At 48.7% G+C, this 13,177-nt stretch overlaps 1 protein-coding gene and 1 long non-coding RNA gene across 2 annotated transcripts in view; one reads left to right on the top strand and one right to left on the bottom strand.

Moving 5' to 3' along the window:
- Positions 1-13,177, bottom strand: part of LOC147649106 (uncharacterized) — a 66,476-nt gene that overhangs the window by 17,870 nt on the left and 35,429 nt on the right. The gene's annotated exons all lie outside the window — the stretch shown is intronic.
- LOC147649108 (uncharacterized) lies at positions 2,317-11,606 on the top strand. Its single transcript, XM_086865006.1, has 8 exons — positions 2,317-2,901; positions 4,264-4,617; positions 5,530-5,829; positions 7,180-7,367; positions 8,855-8,975; positions 9,616-10,277; positions 10,573-10,686; positions 11,057-11,606. The coding sequence occupies exons 1-6, from the start codon at positions 2,388-2,390 to the stop codon at positions 9,684-9,686; spliced, it is 1,548 nt and encodes a 515-aa protein (XP_086721132.1). The 5' UTR covers positions 2,317-2,387; the 3' UTR covers positions 9,687-10,277; positions 10,573-10,686; positions 11,057-11,606.

Genomic DNA, 13,177 nt, shown 5'->3' with positions numbered 1-13,177 from the left:
AGAAAGTTAGGTTTGGAAAGCCCTGGGAAAAGTAGGCCCTGAGAAATGTTAGGCCTTGTGCTTGCTAAAGATCAGGTCAAACTGCACCTGTGTAGTCAGTATATGATAAATATTACAATTGTTAGATGTGATTAGATATAATTATTGTCTAAAGAACATGAGGAACAATGTTAGGGGGGATCACAAGAAATCCATGCTTGGGTAAAAACAATGCATCCAATAGAACAATATAAGTTTAATAATTAATATGTAAGTTGTATAATGATAGAGTATAAAACATGTTCAACTCCAAACCAAATCGGGTCAGATTTGGGTATGTGTACCCCTGACACCCAGAGCTCTTCAATAAAGAACCTTCATATAATCAATCTGTGGTTATGTGTGATCCTGAACGCTAAGAGTGTCATGGTTGAAAGTTAAGTGTTATGAAAGAAACTTCAGATTAAATTAACTGCTGAATAGTTTAATTAGTCAGTTACCTAAGACATATGATCATGATTTTGTTTTATACAAATGCCTTTTAAAAGTTTGCAGTGTTTTAAGCATCTTATGGCTGCTATTCTTAAACCCCTTGCTTTGAAAATTACTTAAGAGACATCTTTCCAGATGAGGCCTAAGGCTCTGGCCAAGCCCTCACATTAGCTGGATAAAGAATTTACCAATAAACCCAGAAGTTTTCTGCATCAAAACAATATTCAGGTCAATTTGACTTGGCAATTAATGAATTAATATAGCAGCTGGATTTTACAGTGAGCTTGGAAAACTGTTATCAAGACATGATTTTCCAATCTTCCATTGATTTATCAGCTGTGGCAGACTCTGGGATGAGAGTATATATTTAGTATATTCAGCAATTCGTATTACAAATTATTCAGATAAGTTTAATATCGCATGATATTAATTATGCATCTTCTTAATAAGTTTTTGATTTCTGTAAAAGTGTTATTTCTTATGTGTATACATGTGCAAGTGTTTTAATTTGATGGTTTTTCATTGTCATAACAAAAAAACCGCAAATATCTTGCTTAATTACAAAACAAAAAAAAAAAGGGGGGGCGAACCAAGGCTATGCCTCAGAAGTATAAAAACCTTATATATCTTAAATTTTTAGAAAAAGCGTAAAGATCTTATATCTATTACAAATTTCATGAACAGTCCTTTTTAAACAAGTCTGTTACAAAGCCAATTCCATCAATTATCAGGTATTGTTCTAACAGGACTCAAGCAAAGCTGAGAGAGAATTCTTTGGTTCCAGTCAAAAGTTCAGACGCAAGATTAAAAATTCATTTCAATTAATAATTTGGAGGAAAGTCTATGTTTGTGTATTCACAGGTTCAAAGCAGAAGTAACTTCCTAGCGAAGAACATGGAAACTCCTCAGCTGCAGAGACAAGCAGACAGCCCAAAGAGCAGAAGAGCGAGCACGCAGATGTGAACTGTATCAAGACACAGCTGACAGCTGAACAGCTTGGATCCCACATGCAAGAGCAATGGACTTTGGGTTTCAAGTGAAAGAGTGGGAAAATTAATATTGTAAAGCCTCATTTGTTAAAGCATGAGTGAAAGAAAAATAACCCTTCTTGAAAAGTAATCCAAAAAAAGATTTGGGTTTATTTTTTTTATTGTTTTTTTTTAAAAAAGAGAGGGGCAGATGTTGGAGTCTGAGATACAGAGTGTGTGCCCTTGTTTCTAATACTTAGTTCTAGGAGTCAAAGAAACACTGAATTTCATATGACATGAAATTCATGGGCATGTTTTCATGGTGATACATGAAAACAAATGTTAAAGTTAGATAGGAAAAGTGTAAGTGTGTAGATTAGAAAGTTTCTTAAATCACTGGGTGAAAAAGTAGTTTAGAGAACAGGAGACAAGATGGGGGATTTAGGGTGTTGTCTCTTGTCCTTCTCCTTTCTTCTTCATGTTCTTCTCCGAGGGGTTTTTGGGTAGTAGTAAGTGATTGGGTAAAAAATGCCGCAGTGCAGCGCACAGGTGTTGGGTCATTGGGTCAAATATTTATTCAAATAAAGAAAAAAGGACTCCTCTGTCTCCTTTTTGGACATAAACCTCTGGCGTTTGTGGATTAATTTTCCTGACAATTGTTTCTAAAAATAAATTGAATAACAGGTGCAATTTAGTTAGCAAAAATCAATTCCATTTATTACAGTAACAATCTTTGTCAATTAGTGTAATTCCTATGTAATTTCTCGTTTCCCACATGCATTTTTCACCTCCTCTTACCTGGCCTTATCTCCCCTCAAACCCCGCTCGTCCTCACCGAGTCCGGCCCGCGCCGGGGCCGCGCCGGGCGCGCGCGGGGCCGAACGCAGCGCCCCCCTCAGGCCGTTGCGCCGCGGCCGTTGCGGCGCCAGTCGGAGACAGATCGGTGCCATGGCGGAGCTGCCGCTGCCCGCCGGACTCAATGCCAGCACCTTCCCCGCCAAGCTGTGGCGCCTGGTGAACAGCCCCCGCGTCCGCTCCGTGCGCTGGGACAGCCAGGCCCAGGGCTTGCTCATCGACCGCTTCCTCTTCGAGCGGGAGCTGCTCAGCCCGGCCGGCGCCCACGGAGGGGGCGGCCAGGGGGCGGGGGCGGCCCCGGACTCCTTCAAAGCCACGCACTTTGGCAGTTTCGTGCGCCAGCTCAACCTCTACGGCTTCCAAAAGGTGCCGGCATGGCTTGGCTCAGCTGTGCCGGGCGATGCCGGGGCTCTGCTGCACTTTATGAACCCGAACTTCCGCCGCGACCGCCCCGAGCTCCTGCTCCGCATCAAACGCCTGACCAGGGCCAACAGGCAGAGACTGGCGGCGGGGCTGGAGGTGCGGAGCCGCCAGCCCAGCCGCCTCCAGCGGCTCCCCACGGAGCGGTCGCTGCCCGCCTTCCCCAGCGGGCAGCCGCCCAGAGCCGGTGAGACGGGGTGGGAGCTGCGGGCGCGGAGGGTGGCGTGGGCTTTGGCCGTGGGCGCTGCCCGGCCGGGCAGGAGCGGCCCCTGCCCGTGCTGGGGCTGCTCAGCGCTGCTGCCCCGGCCGGCACAGGGGCTGTCCTTGGGCAAGGCAGCTGTGCCGGCAGGGCCCGGGAGCTGTGCCGGGCTGCCGGGGGCTGCGGGACAGTCCCGCCGCGCCTGCGCTCGCCACACGCTGGCCCGCTCGGCCGGCAGCCGGCCCGGCCCTGTGCCGTGGCTGGCGCTGCTCATTGCGCGGCCCTGGGACGCTCGGGGAGCTCTCCGGGAGTGCGGCTGAGCCGAGGGCTTGGGCGTGCTCAGCCCCAGCGGGAGAGGGAGCCTCCTGTCCCATTTGGAGCAGAGGGGAGAAGAGCTGGCACTTGGGTTTCTGGCAGCTGCCTCCTGCCAAGGCTTGAACGGACAGGGGAGAGCTCAGTAGACAGGGAGCTGCTTGTTGCAAAGTGAATTAAATCCCATACACCCGTGTGTGTAGAGTTGTTTATTTCAGTGCTGGAGGTGAGGAGGATTTCTCCTCCTCATTCATCCACCTTTGTCAATTGCTGTGGTATATATTTAGAAATTATTGCTTGGTGTTACTATGTCATTATAACATATGGAACTAGTATACACATTATACACTCTGGAATTAATTTACATAGTATAATCTCATGGCTATAGATAGTTCTTTTACACTGTGCTCACGCCTCCCCAATTTGGGGGTCGTTGGGGGTCTTTAATGAAGGCTTCCAAAGTCGTCTTTGCATCTGAACTTTCAACTTTGTCTTCAGAGCATGCATAGCTATGGTGTTCCTTGGTCTGTCTGGTCCTAACCGGTCTAATTACCTTATTTTGTAGCTTATTGGCTTGGCATTTGCTAAGTTTTCATTAGTACTATACTTACCTCTCTCTGAAACTGACCACCTGGTGAGATTTTCATTTTTTTTTTCCTGTCTCTCCAGCACTGAGCAACCAGTTAACCATATACTAGCCACCACAATGCATAGAAAGACGTCTATATCAGGTTAAATAGATCCATGAAGTTATGATTCAGGTTCTATTGATATCTGGTGATACAGATCTGTCAGGTTCTATTGATATCTTATAAGTCAACCTATAGAAGCAGCTTGTAAGTTTGACTTAAGTTCTATAGGCATCAAACCCCCCAAGACATGTGGTGATATTTTTCTTTCTCACCCTGTTTTGGGAGGAGGTGAGCTTTTGTCTTCCCTGACAAAAGCACACTTGCTGCCAAGGGAAACACAGCTGAGGAGCAGGAGTGACCCAGCCTTCCCTTTTTCTTCCTTTCTTCTTCCCTCCCTGCTGCACAGCTCCCTTGCTCCAGAAGCGCGATGCTGCCACACCTGAGGATTCAGAGCTGCCTCCAGGCCCTTGCAGGAGAAGTGCAGGTGCTCAGGAGAGTGAGGCTTCCCCAGCACCTGCCAAGAAAGTCTGTGCCACCTCTGGACTTGTTGGGTCTTCACCAGTGGAACCATCAAGAGAGCTCATCCAGAGATTTAATCTCCGCAAGCTCACGGTTCCACTGGTTCGCCTGGACCTGAAACGCCATCCTGAGCTCATGGTTCGCCTCACTCCAGTCAACCCTGAAGCTGCTTGCAGGGCCCTTGGACAGAGCAACAGCTGCTCATCTTCTCAGCAGCACAGCCCAGCCCGCCATCCATCAGGTAGGGAAAGAGTTTCTACCCTTCCTTTTCCAATAGGTCCTGGCAACTGAGCCTTTCAAGTGTTTTCCTTGAGTCCTCTGTCATGGCTAGATCTCAAGTGAGAATCACGGAGAAAGTGTACTAGGAAGTGGGACTGTGAATGCCAAAGTATTCTCTGCTCTTCCTGTACTTCCAGCAGATGTGGAGGTTGTTGTGGGCATTTTCCAGACAGCCTGTCTGCTGTGGTGCAAGGGCAAGGCGAAAAATATTGCCCGCCAGACAAGTGTTCAGTGTTAGGTGAACTCCCCTGTTTCTTGGAATGAAGTCCAACTTGGACAGTGATAGGATATTGCAGATGTTTCAGACTGACTGGCCTGCAAATCGGGCCGTGCCATTGAAATGAGCTCTGTGTGCCTCAGAACAGCTGCAGCTGCAGAACATGGCCTCACCTACAAGGTTGCTTTTCGAATAAACTCCCAGTTGAATTTCTCAGTGTGTGCCTGAAGATGCGGGCTCTTCTTGGGTGAATGCACGTTCTGTGGCCTTCTGTGATGAGAAACTCAAGCAGCCAAATCTAAAAGCTGCTGGGGAGATAGGGAAGGCTGTGATTCTAAAGTTTTTGTGTGCCTTTGGAGCAGAAGGGAGAAGAGCTGGCAGCTGGCTTTCTGGCAGTTGCCTCCTGCCGAGGAATGGCAGTGGGACACTTTTCCCAGACAGATGAATAAGTACGGGAGAGCTGAGTAGACAAGGAATTGGTTGTTGCAAAGCTTCAGAACATGTGGGGAATTTTCTCCTTCTCGCCCTGCTTGGGAGGATGGGAGCTTCTGTCTCCCTTGGGAGAAGTACAGTTGCTGCCAAGGGAGACACAGCTGAGGAGCAGGAGTGACCCAGCCTTCCCTTTGCTTCCTTTCTTCTTCCCTCCCTGCTGCTCAGCTCCTTGGTGCCAGAAGCGCAGTGCTGCCTCACCTGAGGTTTCAGAGCTGCCTCCAGGCCCTTCCAGGACAAGTCCAGATCCTCAAGGGCGTGAAGCTTCCCCAGCACGTGCCAAGAAAGTGTTTGCTACATCTGGACTTGGGGTTTCATCAGGCCAGCCAGGCACACACAGATTCCAATCCCAGCCAGAGCTCATGACTCCAGCATTTCCTGCGCACCATCAAAGCACTTCTGCGGCCTCTCCAGAGGGCAGCAGCTGCACTTCTCCAGAGCAGCACTTGCCAGCCAACATCCCATCAGGTACGGAATGTGTCTCTCCCCTGGCTTTTCAGAAAGATCACAAAAAGTGACTGAAGTATTTTGCCGCGGTGCTCTGTCATGCGTACATTTGATTGTGACAGTCAGGTGTCAAGGGTACTAGGAAGCAGGATCATGAATATCAAAACAATCTCAAAAAGCAGCTTTTCCCATCCTTGCTGCAGATTTGGAGGATGTTCTGGCCATTTTCCAGGCAGCCTCTGTGTAGAGGGCAAAGGGCGAGGCAAAGAACATTTCTGCACAACTGGTCGGTGTCAGGTGAACTCCCATTTTTCTTTGGATGAAGCCAAACTAGGACTCTGACGGGATATTGCAGAGTTTACAGATTGTCTTTTGTTGAGATGAAATACAAGGGATGGCACCACCGTGCTTTGAGATGATTTATTGCTTAAGTAGCCCAATAAGAGATCAGTCCCGAGGCGTGAGATTTACAGGCAACAAGTCAACCACAGCTCAGGAAGTTACGAGTTTCTTCTCCACATGGCAATATATAACTTTTTAGTCCAGTAGACAGTTGGCACCAAGTTTGTTTTCACTTATTAAGCTCTTATCACCTTTACTTGATTTTGCCACCCTGCGTCTGTCTTTTAACCAACAAGCTCACAGGTCACGTATTCACACACACTTCTGTTATAGTTCCTAGATCTCTAACTTACTTTATAAATCACACTATTACACTTGATACCTCCAACTATTTTACTTAATAGAATTTCTTACTTACTCTAGGCATATTCTTACTTGTAACTGTAAGAACATAGGTTTAGAATTACTCTACCTGATGTCTGTGTACTTTCATCACTCCATCAATCCAGGCTTTTTCTAAGGCTGCAGATTTTCCATTTCCAACAGTCTCTCCCGCAAATAATGCTATAAAATTTCAGTGCACGCTGGGAGTCCCCAGAACAGTTGCAGCTGCAGACCATGGCCTCACCTCCATGGCTGCTTCTTGGAATAAACTCGCAGTTGAAGTTTAGCATGTGTGTCTGCACCTCTGGCCTCTTCCTGGGTGAATGCACTTTCTGTGGTCTCTTGTGATGAGAAACTCAAGCAGCCAAATGCCAAAGCTGCTGGGAAGATGATTAAAGATGATTATTTCTATGTGTATGTCTAGATCAGTTTCCCAAGCCATACTTTAATCTATGTACACGTTGATTAGGATAATAGTTTTGAAGGGGAAGAGCTCACTCTTCCAATTCCCTGGGAAGTTTTTAATACCTTTCTGGAGTTGAGGTTGCTGTGTGCTTCCTGTGATGTTTGATCCAAGGCAGCAACAAAGCTCTGCGTCCCAAAGCCTCATTTTGGAGCCTCACCCATGTTTTTGGATTCTTCCAGCTGCCCCAGGCACTTCAGTCCCCAGTGCTCCAGCTGGCAGTGCTGGTTATGCAGCATGGAGAGCCCCAAGCTGGGTATGGAGTACTCCTGGGGAAGAGGAATTGCCACCGCTGGATCTGGACCTTGTTCTGGAGACACTGGAGGAGATGCTTTCACCATCTGTGCCTGAAAGGTCTCCCTCTGCTAAGGTAACTCCATTGCACAGGGATGAGAGGGGCTGGACTGAGAGCTTCTGAATGTTGTTGCATGGCTGAGAAGCAAAGGCTTCTTGAATTCAGCTGGGAATGGACATGGAAGGATTTGCTTGGTCAAGCAAGATTTGCTAAGGAAGAGAGAATGAAAAGGGGGGATAGCCCTTAAGTGAGGATGAGAGGTGTTTGCCAGGTTTGGATGCTCCTTTTTCTGGGAAGAATCCCTGGTGCAGGGGCATTTGTGGGGAGGAAGTGGAAGCTTGGTGGGTTCTAACAGGCTTTGTTTGATGGGAGAGAAGAGCGTTTGGAGAATTGCCACTGAAGGCAGAGTGGGAAGGGCATGCAAGAGGTGCCAGCAGCAGATGTGGGCTCTGCCTCTCTTGGGCTGGAAGGCCAAGGCAAAGCAAGGGCTGGGCTGCAGCTGCTCCTGCAGCTGCTGCTGCTGCTGTGTGAGCCCTGCTGTGCGTGTAGGCATTGCCAGAGCTGTGTGTGGGGATGGGCTGGAGCTGTAGCTGTCTTGCCCTCTCAGGAACCTGGTGCCTGCAGTCCAGTTTCCAGCTGGGAAATGCTCAGCTGGGCAAACTGGCCAGTCTTGCTCTCCATGTTCCAGAGCTCAGTCACCTTGTGGAAAGAAGAGATGTGTGTTGCCAGACAGTCCCTGCAAAGCTGCAGCCTGCATGAGACTGTTGTGCTTAGGGCTGTGGTGGCAAGAGCACATCCCTGTGCCAGGAGCTAGCAGGACTCCATCCTTAGCGCCCACTCCATGGCTTGAGTGTCATCCCCACGCTCAACAGCCTTGTCAGCCTTGACAGCTCTTGGAGCGTGTTGGAGAAGTCAGTGTTATGGACTGTTGAAGGCCTCTGGGGCCCAGAGCTCCTTGTTAAAAAGAAGGGATTAAGTGTGTGAGCCGTGGAGTCTTCAGGGGGCAGATGTCTTGGTTTTGAGGCGCCATGACTTGTGTGATTGGTGAGAAGGACAAGGTTGGTGCTGGCCATGAAATGGTTAAGGACTCCTTGAAGCCCAGGGGCTCCTCCTGTGTTGAAGAGCAGTTCAACCAGGGCCCATTAGTCCTTGTGTTTGACAGATTCCCTCTTGGACTTTGGAATTCCTTCTTTCTTAAGTCTTGTCTCTTCCCAGACTGGCCTGGGGTGTTCAGTTTCTGCATTGGCACAGGCCTTTTTGCATCTTATTCTACAACTTTGCCAAAGAATTTCTCTTCTTTCATTTAATATGCAGAGCCATTGCATGGGTAGATTTATTCTTGAGGAAGGGCAGACTGGAGGTGGGGAGGGGGATTTTTTGGAACTGCCCATATCTTCTTGCCAAGCGTGATGAGCCTTTGTCTTCTGCAAACTCCCGCGTATATACCAGTTTTCAAAAGCAATTTGTTGGTGCACAGAAGGAAATCTGGCAGGCTCTGATTGTATCCCTGCAGAATCTATTGGTTGATCTTTGCGTTTCCTTCTTTCTGTTTTTCTTTTCAGGTCAATCCTAGTGTTGCCCGTGGCTCTTCGGGAGGGGAGGCTCTGAACAAGGCTGCAGCAGAGGGAGCTTTGCCTGCTTGTGGGAGCTGTGTGAACGTTTGCCAGGAGCCCGAGGAGCTTGGTAAGGAGTGAGCCCAGCGTGGTTTAGAGAGATGGGAGACAGCTGCTCTGAGCCTGCCTCTGACAGGAAGAGAGATCAGAAGAGTTGAGTTCTTGTCTGCAGCAGGGTTGGTGCTTCCTGGTGCCTTTAGTTCCAATCCTGCACTGGCACAGGCTCCCTGAGCCCTGCCCCTCCATGCTTTTCCAGAGGCTCTGACACCGAGTCCTCTGCTGTGGCAAGAGAGCCGGCAAGAAACCTGAGCTGGTGGCAGTTGTGTCACCAAGCTGCGTGTCCCAATTGGTTCCCAGCTCACAGCAGCCTTCAGCTTCAGCCACTGCAGTGAGGACTGACGTCTCTGCGTCAGCCCAGAGAAAGAACAAGGCTGGGCTTCTTTGTGGCAGCTGGCACTGTCTGTGTTTCAAGCTCTCGGGGGTGCCATTTGCACTGGGAGGGTTGTGAATTGATTGGCGTACTTCAAAACTTCACAAGACTGGAAAGCTTGGAAGGATCCCTGTTCCCTTTAAAGAGCAGGATTCAGATTCTCAAGTGAGAGTGTGCCTTTCAGGCCATCTTTGACAGCCTTTGCTAGCAGGACAGTTTACTTGCAAAGGGAATGCTACACGGAGGCCAGCATTGACTGAGAGTTGCCTTTCCTTGCCAGATATCCATGTGATCTACCTGGCCAGAAGGGCTGCCCTGCGTGGGAAGAAGGATCACAGGGAGAGCCTGTGACCATCGGGCAGGTGGCATCCCTCTGTTTATAGATCTAGTTAGAGATTTTTTATCTTTATTTCTTTATTCATATAGTTTAGAAGTATAGATTGATAGAGTTGTATTTATAGGTGTTTCTATTTATCCATCTGTAGAGTTTGTATGTTTAGTTAGTTATGGATGTGATAGGATTTTATTTGTATGTATACAGTTAGATTTATAGATTTTCAAATTTGCATTTCTATATGTAGAGAATAACATTTCTATGTGCACACAGTTCCATTTCTAAATGTGCATAGTTCTTTAGTTAGAGCTCTATGGATGTAGAGGTCCACAGATGGAGCTGTGTAGGCCTAGGCTGCATTTTTGCCTCTTTCCCCCTTGGCTGCCTTTTTCATCTCTTGTTTTTCCCGCTGTGCCCCTTGTGTCCCCCTGTGCTGGGTCCGAGCTGGGGCCGGGCCAGGCGGAGCAGCAGTTGCAGCCCTGGCTGTCCCTGGAGCGGTGGGAGCTGCCGCTGGCCCCAGGCACTGTCCTGTGAGGAGCTGCTGAAGGACGCTGAGACTGAGGGGGCTGAGGAGGCGCTGATGCTGAAGGGACCTTGCAAACCTTGAGGTGTGAGGGGCACTGAGGGCTGTGGGGGAGCAGAGGGCCATGGTGGCACGGAGGTGACAGAGGCACGGGCTGAGGGCTGTGCCGGCTCTGAGGGGACACAACGGCTCAGAAGGGACTGAGCGGGGGGAGAGGCCTGGGAGAGGCCCAAGAAACTGAAGAGGGGGCTGGGGCTTTGCCGAGAGGACGGCGGGGCTGAGGGGATGGAGGGGGCCAGGAGGGAGCACACACAGCTCAGGGACTGCAGCTCTGCCAGGCCTTGCAACCGATTCCAGAGCCTCCACTTTTGCCACCGCAGCTGTCCTGAAGAGCTTGAGGACAGGCAGACACTGAGAGGAGCCAGCAGGGAGAAGCTGAAGGCCTGGAGCAAGAGCAGTGAGCAGGGATGTGCTGGGGCCACGCGAGAGCCTGGGTGAGGCCCCAGGGCTGGTGAGGCCGGGCAGGGCTGAGGGTGGCGTGGGCTTTGGCCGTGGGCGCTGCCCGGCCGGGCAGGAGCGGCCCCTGCCCGTGCTGGGGCTGCTCAGCGCTGCTGCCCCGGCCGGCACAGGGGCTGTCCTTGGGCAAGGCAGCTGTGCCGGCAGGGCCCGGGAGCTGTGCCGGGCTGCCGGCAGATGCGGGACAGTCCCGCCGCGCCTGCGCTCGCCACACGCTGGCCCGCTCGGCCTGCTTGTTCTTGCAAACCCTCCTGGGGAGGCTCGGAGATTTTCGCTTCCCTGCTGGAAGTGCAGCTGCTGCCAAGGGAAAGGTCCCAGCACTGACTCGCTGTTCCCTTTGCCTCCCAGATGTCCCATCTGCTGTCCCTGTCCAGGAGAGCTGCTCTGCATGGGAGGAAAAGACTGAGGGAGAGGCTTTGAAGATTGGGCGGCTGGGATCCCTCTGATTATATATCTATATGTATATATATTGTATGAAATATTTAATAGTTAATCTGTATTTCCATCTGTAGATTGTTCTATATGTATATCTAGAGGTATTTAGTTCTATTTAAACATGTATGAAGTGGCATAGTTGTATAATTCTATTGATCGAATTCTAAGTACGGGGTTATTTAGAGGGAGACACTGATATTTTTGTATTTCTATATGGGTTTTAAGCTTATAATAATCTGTAATAAATTAAGTTGTTAAACCCCTCATTGATCTTTGTCTATAGTGACTTGTAGAGATTAGCAATAAGTGAAGTTTTTGCTAACTGAAGTTGGTATTTGTATATTTTTACATGGCACTGTTGTGCTAATAAATGACTTTTCTTAAACTTAATGGAGATTTTGATAGTTGTGTATTGTCAGGACAGGTGTAGCAATTTGTAATAAATGACATTTTTCAACTGAAATGGATTCATGTGTATTTGTAGCTCAGCTGTGCGGCTGCAGCACTCTGCAAGCAATGACATTTATCAGCTGAGATGGGTGGTTTGTGATTTGTGCTCTCCAAAGCAATGGGCAGATGGAAATGCCATGGCCCTGGAGGATTTTGGTGATGAAAATCTCCAGCCACGCCCAGCACATGCCCCACTTGCGCTCAGGCTGGGCAAGGAAAGCGCAGCTTTGGGATGGCAGCAGAGCCACACGTTGGCTCAGAACTTGCTGCACAGGCCTGCTGAGAAAACTCTGGGACTCTGCTGCGCGTACAACTCCGAGCAGGAGGCAGCGGGGCAGGAGAAAGCATTCACAATGAAAATACAAAGAGAAATTGTGTCCAAACAGATGTGAGGATACTCTGGGAGTTTGATCAAATGCTCTAACTCAGCACTGCCTGGGCTCATCTTCAGCAAAACTAGTTTGTTAAAAGCTGAACACCTTCCAGGAAAGAGAGATTGCTCTATCTTTGGTTCAGGAATGGCACGGTGACCAATCCCAGGTCACTCGGTCCATTTGCACCCAACACCAATGTGATGGATGGCAAAAATGGCATTTATTGCTGGAGAATTTGACACTTTATAACCTAGGTTCACAGTGTCACTCCCATCTGCTTTCATCACAGCTAGGTGCTATTGGCTAATTACGGGGGTCATTACCATAAACTATGGAGGAGGGGGGTGACTCCATCTTTCCGTTACATCCCGATATCTTCCGACCGCCGGGCCCTAGCTGACCACATTTCCCCCCCTCCTTATGCTTAACTAAATTTGCTAGAATATGAGTTGTATTAGTCTTGTAAGTTCTAACATTATCTGTTTTTAATAATTTTATCTAATTTATCTATATTATGAAAAGTTTTAAAAGTAGACATAATAGACTTGAGTAAAAATATAAGGTGCACTATACTTAAGTAAAAAGGTTAAATACTTATTAAATCGACACCGCAGTGTTTCATTAACAAACAATAAGGCACAGGAGGTGACCAAGTGCATTCTTGGAGCATCTGCTGTCTTTCTACAAACAGGATGTTGACCCTCTCTAGTCGGCTCTTGACAAAAGACACAAGCATATTTAAAACATGGTCCAAAGTTTAGCACCAGTAAGATCATTACGATTGGCCCGATCAGAGTGGACACCAGGCTGGTCAGCCACGGAGACTGGTTAAACAGCGATTCGAACCACCCTTGTTGGGCCTCTCTATCTCTCTTTCTCTGGGCTAATCTTTCCCTCAGTTCAGCCATAGAATCTCTGACCGCTCCGGTGTGATCAGCATAAAAGCAACACTCTTCTTTCAGGGCGGCACAGAGGCCTCCTTGCTGCATTAGCAGAAGATCTAGCCCACATCTATTTTGTAAGACAACCTCAGAGAGTGAGGACAGTGACTTCTCTAGAAGAAAGATGGATCTTTCAATCCTCTGCAGGTCCTCATCGATCGTCATCTGCAGCTGAGAGAACCCTTGCTGTTGGGTGTCTCGTTAGGGACTTTTAGATTAGGTTCTTTTTCCCTTTCAACTGAAGATTGAGGAGAGAGAGGCAGTTTTCT

This window comes from Cyanistes caeruleus, chromosome 28, assembly GCF_971803275.1.
Source record: "Cyanistes caeruleus chromosome 28, bCyaCae1.hap1.1, whole genome shotgun sequence".
NCBI lineage: Eukaryota > Metazoa > Chordata > Aves > Passeriformes > Paridae > Cyanistes > Cyanistes caeruleus.
Note: the sequence above shows the minus strand (reverse complement) of the source record. Positions and strands in the feature narration are given on the sequence as shown.